Genomic DNA, 17,586 nt, shown 5'->3' with positions numbered 1-17,586 from the left:
AAAAAAAAAACTCTGTCACAAACTTAAACCATAGTGATTGGCTTAGAGTGAAGTGATATGGTCGTCATTAACTTGGATTACGAACATGAGAAAATTTTGTGTGTGTTTAATTCATGTAATTAAATCGTACTATTAACTCATACTAACCGTAGCTGGTCCGGTCCGTTTGTCAACAGAGAGACAGTGTGTAAAAAAAAATGAAGATGCCTTTTTCAGTAAAATGAAGAGGAAAAAATAAAAAAGAGATGAAAATACGAAAGATGCCTTTTTTTGGTGACAGCACACAAATAGGAAAAAATGAAATAGAGAAAAAGAAAAAGAAAAAAACGAGAGAGAGAGAGAAATAGCCAATGGTAAGTACACACTGCACAAAGTTGGGATACATAGAGGCAGGCAGATTCATTCTCTCAGAGGTGAATTTTTTTTTTGAGATTTCACGAATTCTTGAGATTTAACACCTAATCAGATAGAGAGAGAGAGAGGTGGGTTTCTTCCAAATTTCTAGAAAAAAGTAATCATCTAATCGTTCTTCTGTGTGTGTGTGTGAGAGAGAGAGAGAGAGAGAGAGATCAAGGGGAGAGAGAGTGTGAGTGCAGAGAAGGTGAGAAATGAAATAGAAAATGCGTTTCCCACTTGCGGAAAGAGATTGGGGGTTTTAGAGTGTGTTCTCAGAGGATAAGAGCCGAAATGAGGCTCTTCCAGTGACAGAGAAGAAGAAAGAAACCCCTCCCCATATATCCGATTTCACGGATTCTTTTATTTTGATGCTGCTCTGATCCCTTTCTGCATGCTGGTAATTTCATACATTTCCCCTCTTTTTTTTTTTAGCTTTCTTTTCGATTCAATTAGCCAATTTCACATCTCAATTTCATACAAAATTTTGCTCTTACGGGTCTTCAGAGTTTTGCCCTTTCTCTGGGATCTCTGATTTTTTTTTTTTTAGCTTATGTTGCGCCTTTTGGGTTTTGTGTTTTTTGTTTGATTTTGAGAAGCTGATGTCTGATTTCCATTTCTCTTGGAGAAACTTTTTACCGCAATTTCTGGGTTCTGTGACAGTTTTCGTTTATCTATAAAGTGATAGTGTGGTCATAAGTTTGGGTTATATATGATAACTTCATTCTCTCTACTATCCACTTTATTCTTAAAACCTAAATCTAAATTGTTTACTTAACTTAATTGTAGTAGACAGGTAAGAAACTTAAAGCACAATTCATGTTTTGCATTTGCCTTGATACTTACTATCCATGTAGAGAGGCCGACAATGTCACAACAAACTAAGAGGATAAACTGATGCCCTTTTTTTTTCCCATTTCTAGTTACTATCTTTGCTGGGTTATTAGTTTAGTCGTCAGAGATAAAAAGGTGTAGTTGTACATAGTAGTAGTACTTCTTGTCTTATCTGTGTCTTTTTGGATACTTGCATAACACAATTAGGAAACTTGACCTTGTACTGAAAACTTCTTCTGTAAAGTTCTTGTATTAATTTACTTTGTCTAATTTCAGGTATCTATTTCCCTTTTTAATTTAGGGTGAAGTGGAATATGCAGCTAGTTTGTAAACATGTTTCGCAAAGCTGAGATTGAGATGTTAGGAGGTGACGACTGCTTTGAAGGGTCTTCTGAGGATCATCAGATATTCAGGCAAGTTTTCTTTGGAAGTGATTCTGGAAATACTACTAAAAGATGTCTCGTTACTGGAGTCATTAACTTCGAATCTGATTCCACTAAGAATGTTAATTCCTCTCTGAGTTCCAACAATGACAACTCTGTGGTAACAAGTGGGTATGAGGCATCTGCTTCAAAAGATGGTTCAGACTTTACCACGAAAGCTAAGAGACTGAAGCTTTCAGGTAATAAGCATTTGGATGCAAGGGACGTAAAGGGATCCGCTTTCAGTGGTTTCCCAAATTCGGATATAGCTAGAGAAACAATTCCTCTCCATTTAGTTGAATCGTCTAACAAGGGTGTTTCAACTAGCTCTTATTTGCTAAAGCAAAGCATAGAAAAGGGGAAAGAAGTTTATCTGGGTGGCATTCTCACAGAAAAGTGCAAGTCACAAAACTTGGACAGATCCGATGGAAAGGAATTTAAAGCAATTGCCTCTCCTGTTTCTCAGGAGAGCTTCGCAACCAGAATGATCTGTGCAGGTGCTTCTACGCCTCATAGTGAGAAGGCTTGCTTCTCACCGCAGTTGAACAACGGGTCTAAAGTATCTCCTAATGAGCTAATTATGTCTAAAACCTGTCTAAAGATTGATCCTAAAGATGATCCCCGTCCTCTTATCTACAAATATGTCTGTAAGTTGCTAAATGCTGCCAGATGGAAAATCGAGAAGCGCGGAAGATCAGGTAGGAAATACTGTGATACATTTTACATATCGCCTGAGGGACGGAAATTTCGTGAATTTCCGTCAGCTTGGAAATCGTTGGGTGGGATCCTATTAGCTGGTCATAAGTTAATGGATACCAGTACTAAGAAATGGACCGGTATTAATGACTTCTGGTCTGATCTCTCTCTTACACTGTTGGACATGGAGGAGAACATGAAAAATCTAAATCTTGCCAACACACGGGCACTTTGGTGGAGTGCCTTGGAGCCTTTTGTGATTGCTGTCTTCATTTCTAAGCAAGTTGGATCTTTAAGAAGAGGAAATAAAGTCGAAGTTGCAAGGATTTCAATAGTTGACAAGTTGAAGAAAGAAGATGCGATTTGTTTGAACATGATTTCAGGGTGTCCTGAAAGTGTGCTGACAGTATCTGAAGGCAGTCATCTTGTTAATGACGTGGATGCTATCCAAGAGATTCATTCAGATCTTGAGGTGCAAACTAAAATTGTCCCTCGAAAAGTTTCTTCAAGACTAGAGAGGCAGAATATAGTTGGTAAGGAAATCTATGGGACTGATGAGCAGGAGGTTAGCAAGGGCGTTGTAGCAGAAGACATGCATGAAAGTGTTATGAGAAAGAAGTTACACAGAAGATCAAAAAAAGTATCGGATATCAAACCAGTTTCCTTGGACCAACATGATTCACTAGATTCTAATTCTCTCGACAGCCTTGAATGCCAGGATAAGGAGATGAGCAACATTCACCTCATCGCAAAGGGAAGTCCGGATGAAAGGTTGAGCAATGAGAAGATTAAGAAGAATCCATGTTGCAATTTAAAGAAAGGAAGAAAGAAAGCTAGGAAGCACTATTCTCAGGATGATGATCTTATGGCGTCGACAATAATCAGAAACAAAGTTAAGGTTTGCAGATCAAGCCAGAAAAAGAAAACCCAGAAACCAAAGGCTAGAACCAAAAAAAGAAACAATAGGGGAGGGTGCAGGCTGCTTCCCCGAAGCACAAGCAATGTGGAAAATCAATTATGTCAAGGAAATTGGTCTAATTTGGGTCCAAGAACTGTCTTATCATGGTTGATAGCTACCAAAGTAATTTCCAGGGACGAAGTAATCCAGTTACGAGATCCAGATGATGATACTGTGGTAAAAACAGGCCTCGTAACTAAAGATGGAGTGGTTTGTACATGTTGCAACAGGACTGTATCACTTTCTGAATTCAAGAACCATGCTGGATTTAACCAGAATTGTCCATGTCTGAATCTTTTCATGGGGTCAGGAAAGCCTTTAGCTTCATGTCAGCTGGAAGCTTGGTCTGCTGAGTATAAGGCGCGNTAATTATGTCTAAAACCTGTCTAAAGATTGATCCTAAAGATGATCCCCGTCCTCTTATCTACAAATATGTCTGTAAGTTGCTAAATGCTGCCAGATGGAAAATCGAGAAGCGCGGAAGATCAGGTAGGAAATACTGTGATACATTTTACATATCGCCTGAGGGACGGAAATTTCGTGAATTTCCGTCAGCTTGGAAATCGTTGGGTGGGATCCTATTAGCTGGTCATAAGTTAATGGATACCAGTACTAAGAAATGGACCGGTATTAATGACTTCTGGTCTGATCTCTCTCTTACACTGTTGGACATGGAGGAGAACATGAAAAATCTAAATCTTGCCAACACACGGGCACTTTGGTGGAGTGCCTTGGAGCCTTTTGTGATTGCTGTCTTCATTTCTAAGCAAGTTGGATCTTTAAGAAGAGGAAATAAAGTCGAAGTTGCAAGGATTTCAATAGTTGACAAGTTGAAGAAAGAAGATGCGATTTGTTTGAACATGATTTCAGGGTGTCCTGAAAGTGTGCTGACAGTATCTGAAGGCAGTCATCTTGTTAATGACGTGGATGCTATCCAAGAGATTCATTCAGATCTTGAGGTGCAAACTAAAATTGTCCCTCGAAAAGTTTCTTCAAGACTAGAGAGGCAGAATATAGTTGGTAAGGAAATCTATGGGACTGATGAGCAGGAGGTTAGCAAGGGCGTTGTAGCAGAAGACATGCATGAAAGTGTTATGAGAAAGAAGTTACACAGAAGATCAAAAAAAGTATCGGATATCAAACCAGTTTCCTTGGACCAACATGATTCACTAGATTCTAATTCTCTCGACAGCCTTGAATGCCAGGATAAGGAGATGAGCAACATTCACCTCATCGCAAAGGGAAGTCCGGATGAAAGGTTGAGCAATGAGAAGATTAAGAAGAATCCATGTTGCAATTTAAAGAAAGGAAGAAAGAAAGCTAGGAAGCACTATTCTCAGGATGATGATCTTATGGCGTCGACAATAATCAGAAACAAAGTTAAGGTTTGCAGATCAAGCCAGAAAAAGAAAACCCAGAAACCAAAGGCTAGAACCAAAAAAAGAAACAATAGGGGAGGGTGCAGGCTGCTTCCCCGAAGCACAAGCAATGTGGAAAATCAATTATGTCAAGGAAATTGGTCTAATTTGGGTCCAAGAACTGTCTTATCATGGTTGATAGCTACCAAAGTAATTTCCAGGGACGAAGTAATCCAGTTACGAGATCCAGATGATGATACTGTGGTAAAAACAGGCCTCGTAACTAAAGATGGAGTGGTTTGTACATGTTGCAACAGGACTGTATCACTTTCTGAATTCAAGAACCATGCTGGATTTAACCAGAATTGTCCATGTCTGAATCTTTTCATGGGGTCAGGAAAGCCTTTAGCTTCATGTCAGCTGGAAGCTTGGTCTGCTGAGTATAAGGCGCGGAGAAATGGATGGAAATCAGTGGAAGCTTCTGATGATGATCCAAATGATGATTCTTGTGGAGTTTGTGGTGATGGGGGTGAACTGATCTGCTGTGATAATTGTCCGTCGACCTTCCATCAGGCTTGCTTATCAATGCAGGTATTGTCTGGCTCATTCCAGGGTCTAATTTACATTTTGGCTATACATACACGTGGGGCCAAACTTCTCCAGTTGGTATTGCTCAACCACACACGTGGGGTGAAACTTCTTGGCTGGTTTTGTAATTTTTACTAAGTCAACTCTAGTAACTTACATGGCATTAATATAACTAGGATTTGTCACCTTACTAGAACTTTATCCTTGGTAAATCGCTACCCTTTTAAAGAGAGTGGCTGTATTACTTTTGCTATTTCTAACCAGGTGCTCCCTGAAGGAAGTTGGTATTGCTCGAGCTGCACATGTTGGATATGCAGCGAGTTGGTTAGTGATAATGCTGAACGCTATCAGGATTTTAAATGTTCTCATTGTGCGCATAAATGTAATCATCTTACCACTCGCCATCTCTAAGAAATTATGATTTATTTCTTTATCACATGAAAGGAAGCCTCTGATTTGAAATTTCTTCTATCATGGCTCACTGAGATTTTATCACCATTAATGTCACTGTTCATCAATTACAGTTGTAGATGTTTGGTTTTGTCTGCCATGCTCGGCACTTCTCCAATTTTCTTTCTTTAGTAATTGACGCTTGTAAAACTCACTTTTGAAGTTATGCCTCTCTCGATAGTAGGATACCACAGTTGTTATTTTGGTTTGAAATCCACTTTGGCTGATGATTGTTACTTTTATGTTATCAGATCATGGAATATGTTTGCAAGGGGAAAGTAAACCGAGAAAACTTTCTCCAGAGACCTACTTTTGTGGTAAAAATTGCGAGAAGGTATTAATCATGCCTAGTCTCTGTGACTTAAAACAACTAATGTGTATCGTGAATAACTTTTTGTTCTTCCAAGTACTTTTTGGATTTACATTGAGAGTAATTGTTTTTTGGGTGCTCTTGGGATCTCTGACATATAACAAAAGAAGATGTTACAGCTGCTTAACAACTTTCTAGGTTCTCATCAAGTAGCTTGTGTAATGCAGGTGTACACTGGTCTCAGTTCTCGTGTTGGGGTCATTAACCCTAATGCTGCTGGTCTGTCTTGGTCAATTCTGAAATGTTTTCAAGAAGATGGAAATGTTCATTCTGCCCGAAGGTTGGCGCTGAAGGCTGAATGCAACTCGAAATTAGCTGTTGCCCTATCAATTATGGAGGAAAGCTTTCAGTCTATGATAGATCCAAGAACTGGTATTGACATGATACCTCATGTGCTATACAACTGGGGGTAACGTCTTTTTGTCATTAGCTTGCACTCTTTGATTTCTGTTTGTTACTTCTGTAGCTTCAGTTCTGCTCGTCATACTCATCGATCTGTCGTATCTTTTTTGAATCTTTTGTTGCAACGTAAAGGTCAAATTTTGCTCGTTTAGACTTTGATGGGTTTTACACTGTGGTTGTGGAGAAGGACGATGTGATGATCTCAGTAGCATCTATCAGGTTAGTATGATCGAATTCATGCTGGAAGAAAACAGTAATACCAATGGCTATCACATGTTTGGAATGTCTTCTAGAATCCTCCAGGCAAATGGATGCTTAGAATTATTCTTTCACTTCTATACTCTGGAATGAGTTACATATGAAACCCATTTAACTCTATCCAGGGTGCATGGAGTAACTATTGCAGAGATGCCTCTTGCAGCTACCTGCAGCAAATATCGCCGACAGGGGATGTGCAGAATCCTCGTGGCTGCCATCGAAGAGGTACAATATTTAGAATGTATAAACTTAGAACAATGGTAGATATACAACACCGCTCATATGCTGACCTTGATGATCTCTTAGCTCATATGATCTCTCTTCCCTTCTTGTCTTGATTCCTCGGCTATCAAAAGATAAAACTACTGATTGGTTTTGGCTGCAGCTGCTTATGTCTCTCAAAGTGGAGAAGCTTGTGGTAGCTGCATTGCCGAGTTTAGTGGAAACTTGGACTGAAGGTTTTGGCTTCAAACCCATGGATGATGAAGAACGTGATGCTCTCAAAAGAATAAACTTGATGGTCTTCCCTGGGACAATTCTGCTCAAGAAAACGCTATACGAGAGCACAAAAACCAACATTGTGAACGGTAAATTCCACCCCTCTCTCTATATATATATATATTTACAGCGCACCTCACCGGATTCTTGCTCCTGCACAGACGTTTGTCTTTCTAAAATTCAAAGTGAACCATCAAACAAAGAAGCAGACCAAGAGCCAGGCCTAGACAAAGCCGGGTTTCCCATACATACCAAAGTTGAGAGCTGTGATCAGATGGTTCCAGCAGGTTCAGATGAAGACCCGGCACCAGGCTTCCCCGTGCCACTTGGAGCCAAGGAAACAGAACTAACTTCCGAAACAGAGAACCCAAGCCGAGACAGCAATGCCGATGATAGGCCAAAAAAAACAAGAGTATCCATGGGAGAAAAAGAAGAAGAAGAAGGTTTGCAGGAAGAGGTATCAAAGATTTCAGAAGAAGGAAAAGAAATGACAAAAGCTTCTTCTTCCTCTGCAGCTTTAGAAGAAGTAAGTGATGTAGGAGTAGTAGTAGTAAATAATGTTAGTGATGACATGTTGCTTTGTTTTGATGAACAGCTTGACTCTGATAGCTCTGAAGAAGAAAACTCGGAATAATAATATTTAGACTAAAAAAACTATGACCGTTTTTGACTTTTTTCCACTGCTATATCTTCTCTCGTTCACTTGAAACCTATGGAGTAAAGAAGATAAGGAAACGGCATTAAAAATAAAGATCATCCCCCAAGTGTAAAAGACACAAAACTTGATATTCCACTTCCAAGCGGATTACTATTGTGATTCTGAATAAACTCAGACGGAGAAGAAATAGAAGATCCTCTCAATCTCGAAACTCTATCCGTTGATCAAACCCTTAAGAGTTCGATAAAGAGTTGCTTTTCAATGGAGACAGGGAGCAGATACAAGTCATCGTATATAACATGATTGATTTGATTAAATCCCCTCGTTATCGCGAGGTTGTTTGGAAACTCATGCCATCTTTGATTTCAAGGAGCGTGATGCCCATCCGTAACGTGAAGGAGGTATATGTAGACAAATGTTATTGTCTGTAGCTTTCTAAGGTGTATTGATTTATGGATCTAATTAATTTGGTGGGATTTTAATTAACTTCAAAGATATTCATTACTATGATTTTTCATTTTATTTTTTTTGTAAACAAAGATATTGATTATGACTTTTAAAAAGATTGTTAGTGAGATTTTGGAAACGTTTTCACCTATCAATGAATGCTAATTTCATTTATTAGATTTTGTTTTTGTTTCATAAATGGTCAAATTAATTAATTATCTCTTACTTATTTGCCTAACTTGTGTTTATCACTAATGTTTTACTAATAAAAAGTCCTTTTTTTCTCAAACCTAGTAAATGTTTTAAAATTGTATCAATTCATAATTAAATAAATCCTTACATCTTGAAGAAAAGGATCCGACCCGTATCCGAAAACACGGATCCAACTGTCCTGAAGTAAACGAGAAAAAAAACACCCGCCGTAGCCTTTTGCCATTAACGACCGTTAACGGAAAAAAAGAAATTGGATCCGCCGTAGCAGCTGGATCCATCCAATCATGCCATCTTCTCCTAAGCTATTTCACGCGCGTCCATCATTCTTCACGCGCCGATCGACGCCTTTGATCGTCTTCGCTTCTCTAGCAATCGGTCTCACCGGTTTCCTTTTCGGACTATCCACGATTCTATTCCCGGGTCTCCGGTTATCAGGCCGGACCTGCCTCACCAGCTTGCCTCCGAAGACGGTGAAGATCGTCTGGGACGTCGCTGGTAATAGCATCGTTAATAATGGAGCTGGGGGCCAAGTGAAGAGACACAAGGTTATGGGGTTCGTTGGAATCCAGACCGGGTTCAGATCAGCTGGCCGGAGACGAGCTCTCAGGAACACGTGGATGCCGTCCGATCCAGATGGACTTCGACGGTACTGATTTCAATCTCTTCTCTCAAAAAAATCTCAAATTGATTTAATTCACTGGTCTAGCTTTAGTTAGGGTTCTCTCTGGAATCAAATTTGTCACAAAGGATTGAACTTTTGCATCATCTAGATTGGTTTGATCTGATTGGGACTTCTATGTTCAATGATTGATGAGTCTTGGGACTTCTATGTTCAATGATTGATGAGTCTTGGGACTTTCTCTGTTTCACTAAAGAACACTACTGTTCTCTGCAGATTGGAAGAATCAACAGGATTGGCTATCAGGTTTATTATAGGCAAAACCAAAGATGAGGCTAAAATGGCTGAGCTTAGGAGGGAAATCGCAGAGTATGATGATTTTGTACTGCTTGATATTGAGGAGGAGTACAGTAAGCTCCCATACAAAACGTTAGTTAGAGAGACTAAATACTTTTTCTATTCGTATCTCATATGACAGATAACAGTAAAAAGAATGTGATCCATGGTTTATGTTTTTGTTATTTTGCTGTTATAGTTTGGCTTTCTTCAAAGCTGCATACGCCCTATATGATTCAGAATTCTATGTCAAAGCTGATGATGATATATACTTGAGGCCAGGTAAAATTGATTGCTTTCTCTGGTTTTGAATCCGTGTCTTCAGGAATGTTCTGATCCTTTATAAGAGGCTGTTATTTTCTTCACAGATCGATTGTCTTTGCTGTTGGCTAAAGAGCGGAGTCACTCGCAGACATACATTGGATGCCTGAAAAAGGGTCCAGTTTTCACAGATCCAAAACTCAAATGGTAAGAACAGGAACAACTTATAATGAAAAACAGAATCCGCAAAATCATGCTTCTCTTTTGAAAAACTTTGGGTTAAGATAGGATTTTTGCGACACCTAATCATCTCTTGCGGTTCAATGTACCTGAAAATTGGTTGGATTTTTTTGCAGGTATGAACCTTTGGCAGATCTGCTCGGGAAAGAGTACTTTCTTCATGCTTATGGCCCCATATATGCTCTTTCTGCTGATGTTGTCACAAGTTTGGTTGCCCTAAAGAACAACAGGCAAGTTCTGTCTCCTCAAATATTATATGCTATTGAATTCTCCTCGAGTGATTTGTCTCGATTAGGACTTCATTTTCACTCTTAAAGAGGTCTCTGTTCGTCGATACTTGTCAGAGTCTTTTTGTATAACAAGGTGAGAAATTTTGCCAAACTACAGTTTCAGGATGTTTAGCAACGAGGATGTGACAATAGGTGCGTGGATGCTGGCAATGAACGTTAGACACGAGAATCTTCACACCCTTTGTGAACCAGAGTGCTCACCACACTCCATTGCTGTTTGGGATATACCAAAATGCTCAGGTTCATTTTTCTTCGTTCTGGTCTTAAGGAATTAATTTAGTCACATTGCATAAGCATTTCTACAACAACTGATCACAATTTGGATTGAATATGTTACTGCTGCAGGTCTTTGTAACCCAGAGAAAAGGATGTTGGAACTTCACAAGCTAGATAGCTGCTCAAAGAGTCCGACCTTGCCATCGGATGATGATGAATGATCTTCTCTCATATATATATATATATATATATATATCTTCTGTACTGATGTAAGATCCGAGGGCGTAACAATTCATATATCTCTTTCTCTGACATGTCCGCCATTGAAGCTCAAACCTCTTGGTTTTTCAGTTTACGCAGCTCTGTTCTTCCGGGGAGAGTGTGAGAAAAACGACAGAGAGTTGATCACGCTTAAACAGCTTTTGGGTTCTTTTTTAAACTAGGGTTAGTAATTTTTTGTGTATAACAAGTTTTGGGTGATACCTTGTTGTACAAGTATAAGACTGAACTAATTGCAATTTCTTTAGTGATAGTTACAGTGTGAACCAATTAAGCTTCTTTTTCCGTAACTTAAAATTTTTGTATTATTGTTTTCTACTATACGAGTATTCCACAAAAATATTAGAATTGAAAATTTATAGTATATCTTTATGTGAATCTAGAGGGAAAAGTGAAATCGAACAAGTAATTACTAATTAGAGAACTGGCATTTGACAGTAGAACATAGCTGGCATGTAATTTGTCGTGAAGTCTTAATCAATTCGTTACTCAAAAACGATAGGTTATGTTACTTGTTCGTGTGGTTTTTATTTTAGTTTATATCATAATTAAGATAAAAAAAAATTAGAACAATTTTGGGTCTGCAAAAAGATAATAACGAAAATAGAAGAAGTCGCCTAAAATGGGGTCAATTATGGTTTTTACCAAACAAAAAAAGTTGGAATCTAACTATCTTTGTGTAAGCATGTTAAAAGCTGTCAAACAGCACAATAGTTATAAAAATAAAAATAAGAGAACCCATCTTCTTACACTGCTGCTGCCCAATAACGATTTTCATATTTAGAATATAGAAATCATATCTTGGCTTAACCCCATACGCCATACATATCGTTACTCCACTACCACTCCATATATATATATATATATATATATATATATATTTGATTTCTAATGATAGATATTGAACCGTTTGAAAAATTAATTAGTAATGTAATTTGGTGTGAAAGATTTTAATCAGTATGCATTGTATATATTAGAACAATACACAACGTGCAACACAAGTGGAATATCATCTGAGCCAAATTAAGTGTCTTTTTGTTAAAAAAACAATTAAGTGCGTGCTTACCTACTCTTACTAAAAAACCTAGACATATTTAATTGCAATTTACAACCTCCGTTGTCTGATTAGAAGTAGGTCCATGAACTTACCAACCAAATTAATATTCATTCATGCTCTTATATTTGTCTAAAACAATGTATTTAATTTACCTTCTTTTCTTATATGCGAATCTAACAGCTGCGATTATACATTATATACAGATGTTAGGATTCTATGAACACACATAATATGTAATGTAAAAGGTATTATTTGCATTATGAACCTGAGATATTTGAAGCGTGTGGGAATATATGATTATATATATGTATACAAAAACAAAACAAAAGCTACATATATGACCAATATACGTAGATGAAACGAACATGCATGCGTCTAGCTTATGTGAATAGCCATATATATGCGTTACATATGTAACACACGTAGGGTTTCTAATTTATATGCGTGTGTCAGTGCGTGTACATTATGATATCTGTAAATAGTACGTTGACAAAAAAGTTTGCTAAAAGATCTGAGAACAATAATACCATATGCTAATAAATGATTGAGAAAGAAATTTAAAAGTTAACTTAACCTTTTACCAAAAAAAAAAAAAAGAAAGAAATTTAAAAGTACATAGATAGAATCGAAAGACCAAAAAAAAAGTCAGCAAATTATTTAATAACTTAGTATTTACTTTCATACATACTACTACTATTTTATTACTATGTTTCTTCTGATGACAAGACATTCCTTAGAAATCTGTCACGTGAAGCTGATTTTTTTTTTTTTTATAAATTCAGAGCCGATTTTATTATGAATATGAAGGTTCGCATTTTATAAGTATATGGTAGCCGTAGAGTGTTGTTTGCGTGGACATAGTCGTAGCGCAAGGCACGAGAAGGATTCAGTCAAGACTTTAAGATTTGAAAGATTATTAAAATAGCTAAAACCAAATCCTAAATTTATTCTCAAATCGCAAAATTTAGATCATAGTGACACTAGTTTTCATTTGACTAGGCAAAAATCTGGTACAAATTAATATCATTATTATTTAAAAAAAAAAAAAATATTACTCTCATTAAAAAAAGAGATTATTGAATTTAATATATCTGTACATTATAACATTTATTTTTGTGTTACACAGTTGTATTACATTACACACTTTAACGAAATACTAAAGTCACTTTTTTATTTTGTCAACAAAGAATATTAAAAAATTAAATAAACACACAACTTTAGATTATATTGTTATTATTATTTTATTTTGTTTTGTTTCACTCGCTCTTCGTCGTCTCCTACCTCTCTGTTTCTGAAATTTTTTTTCTCTCTCTCTCTCTCTATCTATCTATCTATCTATCTATGAGACAACAACAACAACACTTATCACATTCATTCATTCTTTAACATCGCTGAGATCCCCATCTTTCCCTTTTCTCTCTCTCTCCTTCCCCATGCATTGTTCAGAACATATATGATCCTCCACCATTGAAAGGTCAGGTCATTGCTCTGAATCTTCTTCCGGAGAGAAACCATTAGGGAAATTTGGGGATTCATCACCGATCACTACTTATAAAGGTATCTTCTTTTTTCTCCGTACAAAAATGTTAAAGCCTCTGTTACCGGAACCTGACTGTGTCGTCGCCGATAAGCCAGATAGTATTATTATTAATGTGGATCATGGATCACCAATTACACCGCTTCAGACTCGTTCCACCTCTACGGAAACCACTAGTAGTGGCAGTTGTAGTTCTAGCTCCTCTGGATCGGTTACGGGCCATGCTGGACATACAAGAAAACCCAGTTCGGATCGGCCCGTTTCGTCTTCCGGCGATCAATCCTCTAAGTCGAACAAAGCTCAATCCTTTAAGTCTAACACACCCTCCGCCGCTAAATCTAGTACTCCCTCCGCCGCACAATCAAAGTCGAGGAATGGCTCCGCCGTCTCTCAGTTAGGGTCTAGTAGTCCTGCCCGCGCTCAATCTCGTTCGAGCAGCCAAGTTGGCGTTAAGACAGGATGCCCAAAGACCGTAACTGGGAATATAAGACCATCTAACTCTGTTTCGAGTACAACAAGAACAAAACCATCGGTTAAAAGCTCAAGTGCGTTGCAACAGCATGTCCAAATACTTCCCGGCGGGAACCTTTTCCCGTCGGGGAAGGTACAGATTACAGGCATGACTCAAGAGAAACCAAGAAGCATGGCTCTTGGGCCAGGTAGTGCTAAGTCATACGGGTACGGTAGCATAATCCCTGGAAACAACTTATCTCCGGTGAAGCCAACGAGGACGTCTGGTTCTTCTTCTTCTTCTTCTTCCTCTGTTTTGCCTTTAGCTATCCGTATCTCTAGCGACGCGGAGATACCGTGGAAGGTTGCTTTATATAGTTCGAATCCAGAAGAAGTTAAGAGAATTGGAAACGATATGTTCAAGAAAGGTTGTTTCACTGAGGCTTTGAAGTTGTACGATCGAGCAATAGAGTTATCACCAAGTAATGCGACTTACCATAGCAATCGAGCAGCTGCATTGTCTAGTTTGGGTCAGATTGGTGAAGCTGTGAATGAGTGTGAAAAAGCTATTAAGTTGGATCCAAAATTTGCAAGGGCTCATCACCGTTTAGCCTTCTTGCTTCTTAGGTAAAAACTGAATTGTTTAATAAGAATCTTGATAGAGATTGGATATCTAATCAAATATGAGTCTTGATTTGGTTGCAGATTAGGTTATGTCGATAGTGCAGGGATACACTTTTATTCAGTGCAAGAACCATCAGATCCTAAGGTGGTGAAGATGCTTCAACAAATAGATAGACACTTGAACAAATGCACATATGCTAGAAGACGAGGTGAATGGAATATAGTTTTGACAGAAGTAAGTGCAGCCATTGCGTCTGGAGCTGATTCTTCTCCTCAGGTAGATAACAAACATTCTTGTATTAATCTGCGTTACTTCATGAAAACGTTTTTAAATAAGTATTTTACATATCTCAAATTTGCAGCTAGCTATGTGTAAAGTTGAAGCACTACTGAAACTCCTACGGCTTGATGATGCTCAAAGAGAACTAGAATTAGTCCCCAAAGTAGAACCAATCCCGGTTTCGTTCGCACGGACTAGGTTTTTTGATATGATATGTGAAGCTTACACATATTTTGTCAAATCCCAAATGGAGTTGGCTCTAGGGAGGTGAGATTTTGTAGACATGTTCACTGACTGTTGTTTTATTTCTATGTCATGGATAAAAAAGAGTGAAGAGCAAATGATGAATTCTTTGCAGGTTTGAAAATGCAGTTACAACTGCAGAGAAAGCTTCAGAGATGGATCCACAAAACTCTGAAGTTGAAACGTTGTATAGAAATGTTAGATCAGTTACTAGGGCGCGTGATCGTGGTAACGATCTTTATGAATTAGAAAGATACACTGAAGCAAGCTCAGCTTATGGTGAAGGCCTTAAATATGATCCATCCAATGCTACTCTATTAAGTTATAGAGCAGATTGTTTCTTTAAAGTTGGGATGTGGGAGAGTTCGATCGAAGATTGTAACCATGCATTGCTCATTCTACCAAGATACACAAAGCCTCGTCTTCAAAGGGCTGCTTCATATAGCAAGGTGAAATATATCTAAATGGTAAGACTTAGGTTTTGGCTTTTCACTTGTTCTAAGTTTACTATTTCTACGAAAATGTAGTTGGAAAGATGGGCTGAAGCAGTGAGCGACTATGAGACCTTAAGAAAGGAACTGCCTTATGACAAGCAATTGGCTGAGTCTTTATTTCACGCTCAAGTTGCATTGAAGAAATCTCGCGGCGAAGTAGTTCTAAACATGGAGTTTGGAGGTGAAGTTGAGGAAATCTCTAGTCTTGAAGAGTTAAAAGCTGCATTAACCCGTCCTGGTAAGTGATATATAGATATTTGAAACCTATATATATGCTCTTAAGCAGTCAGAGAACTCCTTTAGTAACTTGTTGTATACTTCAATTGCAGGAGTTTCCATTGTACACTTTTTTAGAGCATCTGATCCACAATGCAAGGAGATGTCTATGTTCATGGACGCATTATGTGTTCGTTACCCATCTTTGCATTTCCTTAAGGTAAAAAAACAAAAATGTGAAGACATCTGTTTATGTAACCGGAGAACAAGTAAACTTATTTGTGAAATTGTCTTTTCAATAGGTGGAGATTGTAAAGTGTCCAGCAGTGGGTGATGCAGAGAGAGTGAGAGTTGTGCCAACATTCAAGATTTACAAACTTGGGATTCGGATGAAAGAGATTGTGTGTCCAAGCAAGGAAGCACTAGAGAAAACAGTGAGACATTATGGCCTTTAGCAAAACTCAAAACAAGATAATGTTCACTTCTGATTTGATTCATTCATTGCTCTGTTAGGTTTAGGAAGGAATTTAAAAGAGAGATTAGTCCCTTTGTACATAGAGAAAATTTTGGCTACTTAGGTGATGAAACCATATAAAATAAGCAGAGACAGAACATCATTCATTCATGTTGTCAACATATTATTCTTTCCATCAATAATAATTCTTCTTCTTCTCTTATTATCTGGTTTAAGTCGCAAGCAGTGTTGTTACAGTGAGAACTGTACGCTATAGTAATACATGCAGACCAAATGCGAGCCGTGTGTCTTAAACAGCAAAAAACAAAAACAATCGTGTCGTTTCGTCAACTCACCTCCCTTCTTTAACGGCATAGTTCTATTAACATGCCTGCTGTTTCAGGGACCACATTCAGACTTTAGACGACGTGCAATTTAAAGGTATTAACAAATGTAAATGGTTCTGAGACTGGGAGCAGGTGCAAAAAGACAAAGAAGATATAAAACATTAAGATTCACTGACTCTGTCTTTGTTTCCACTTCCAGAAACAGAGCAGTGTTACTTTCATACAATGGAACGGTGGATACATAAAGTAAACTGTAATCCAACCGTAATAAGTTATTATTTTTTGGATTCTAAAAAGACATTATTAAAAGGGCAAATAAGAAAAAAAACGGAGAATTCAAAGTTTTGTTTTGTCTCACTGGCTCACACTCACTTAACCGGTGTTTTGCAATCCTGCGGCAATACCCTTCATGGTTAAGATGAGTGTGTCCTCAAGTCCTGGCGCGTATTCACTCGTTGGGTTAAGCTTGACGAGCTCTTGTGCTGATTTGCTTGATTGCATGATCTCTTTGGAAATGTGTGGTCGCAGGGTCACATTGTAGTTTTGATCACGGATCCTCTTCAATGTGTACGCTTGGCAAACGTTGAGAGTAGTGATGTAAGAGTCACGCAGCCTTAATCTCTGTTTCAAGTAAGGGTCTCCTTCAAGAAGATCTTTATGTCCAGCAGTCTGCAACATCGAGATTTTTAGTCAGTGGTATTGTCAAGAAATAAACGTAACGGATACGAAACAGAGGACTCTGCTTTATACCTGGAGGACGAGGTTCTTGGTTTCTTCAAAGTTGGCTCTGAGTTTCTCTCCAAAAGCCCATAAATCTTCTGAGACAAGAAGCTTGTCGTACAAAGCAGCAATCCCAGGGTCTCCCTTGGCAAACACCATTTCAATTAGATCGATGGTGACTCGGAAGAACGGCCAGTGTTTGTACATATCTTGCAGCATGTGAAGGTTTCTCACATCCTTCTTAATCGCAAACCTAAAAGCTGCTCCGAAACCTAACCATACAGGAAGATGGAATCTTGTTTGCGTCCAAGCAAAGATCCATGGGATTGCACGGAGAGATTCGATCCCACCGCTTGGTTTTCTCTTTGAAGGTCTACT

The 17,586-nt window shown here is 38.2% G+C and overlaps 4 protein-coding genes across 7 annotated transcripts in view; 3 read left to right on the top strand and 1 right to left on the bottom strand.

Moving 5' to 3' along the window:
- LOC104745780 (increased DNA methylation 1-like) lies at positions 311-7,901 on the top strand. 3 transcript variants are annotated; one of them, XM_010467130.2, is made up of 10 exons: positions 311-793; positions 1,529-3,663; positions 5,109-5,252; positions 5,514-5,631; positions 5,951-6,033; positions 6,237-6,478; positions 6,604-6,690; positions 6,855-6,954; positions 7,115-7,316; positions 7,389-7,901. In XM_010467130.2, exons 2-10 carry the CDS (start codon positions 1,561-1,563, stop codon positions 7,859-7,861), a joined length of 3,552 nt encoding a protein of 1,183 aa, XP_010465432.1. In that variant the 5' UTR covers positions 311-793; positions 1,529-1,560; the 3' UTR covers positions 7,862-7,901. The 3 variants fall into 3 exon arrangements, with proteins under 3 accessions (XP_010465432.1, XP_010465433.1, XP_010465431.1); XM_010467131.2 differs by having other exon boundaries at positions 1,504-2,925; positions 4,356-5,252; XM_010467129.2 differs by having other exon boundaries at positions 312-793; positions 1,504-3,663.
- On the top strand, positions 8,668-11,064 carry LOC104745779 (probable beta-1,3-galactosyltransferase 13). 2 transcript variants are annotated; one of them, XM_010467127.2, is made up of 8 exons: positions 8,668-9,191; positions 9,441-9,593; positions 9,700-9,782; positions 9,869-9,968; positions 10,118-10,231; positions 10,389-10,531; positions 10,637-10,776; positions 10,859-11,064. In XM_010467127.2, the coding sequence occupies exons 1-7, from the start codon at positions 8,830-8,832 to the stop codon at positions 10,726-10,728; spliced, it is 1,047 nt and encodes a 348-aa protein (XP_010465429.1). In that variant the 5' UTR covers positions 8,668-8,829; the 3' UTR covers positions 10,729-10,776; positions 10,859-11,064. The 2 variants fall into 2 exon arrangements, with proteins under 2 accessions (XP_010465429.1, XP_010465428.1); XM_010467126.2 differs by having other exon boundaries at positions 10,637-11,064.
- Positions 13,116-16,312, top strand: LOC104745778 (TPR repeat-containing thioredoxin TTL2-like). Its single transcript, XM_010467125.2, has 7 exons — positions 13,116-14,457; positions 14,536-14,731; positions 14,817-15,001; positions 15,093-15,426; positions 15,505-15,709; positions 15,801-15,907; positions 15,990-16,312. The coding sequence occupies exons 1-7, from the start codon at positions 13,427-13,429 to the stop codon at positions 16,140-16,142; spliced, it is 2,211 nt and encodes a 736-aa protein (XP_010465427.1). The 5' UTR covers positions 13,116-13,426; the 3' UTR covers positions 16,143-16,312.
- Positions 16,620-17,586, bottom strand: part of LOC104745776 (phosphoenolpyruvate carboxylase 3-like) — a 6,857-nt gene continuing 5,890 nt past the window's right edge. Inside the window, exons 11-12 of the mRNA XM_010467124.1 lie at positions 17,239-17,480; positions 16,620-17,157 (exon numbers count right to left, since the gene is read on the bottom strand). Coding sequence (XP_010465426.1) covers positions 16,861-17,157; positions 17,239-17,480 — 539 coding nt within the window. The 3' untranslated portion in view covers positions 16,620-16,860. The remainder of the gene's footprint in view (positions 17,158-17,238; positions 17,481-17,586) is intronic.

This window comes from Camelina sativa, chromosome 15, assembly GCF_000633955.1.
Source record: "Camelina sativa cultivar DH55 chromosome 15, Cs, whole genome shotgun sequence".
Taxonomy (NCBI): Eukaryota; Viridiplantae; Streptophyta; class Magnoliopsida; order Brassicales; family Brassicaceae; genus Camelina; species Camelina sativa.
Note: the sequence above shows the minus strand (reverse complement) of the source record. Positions and strands in the feature narration are given on the sequence as shown.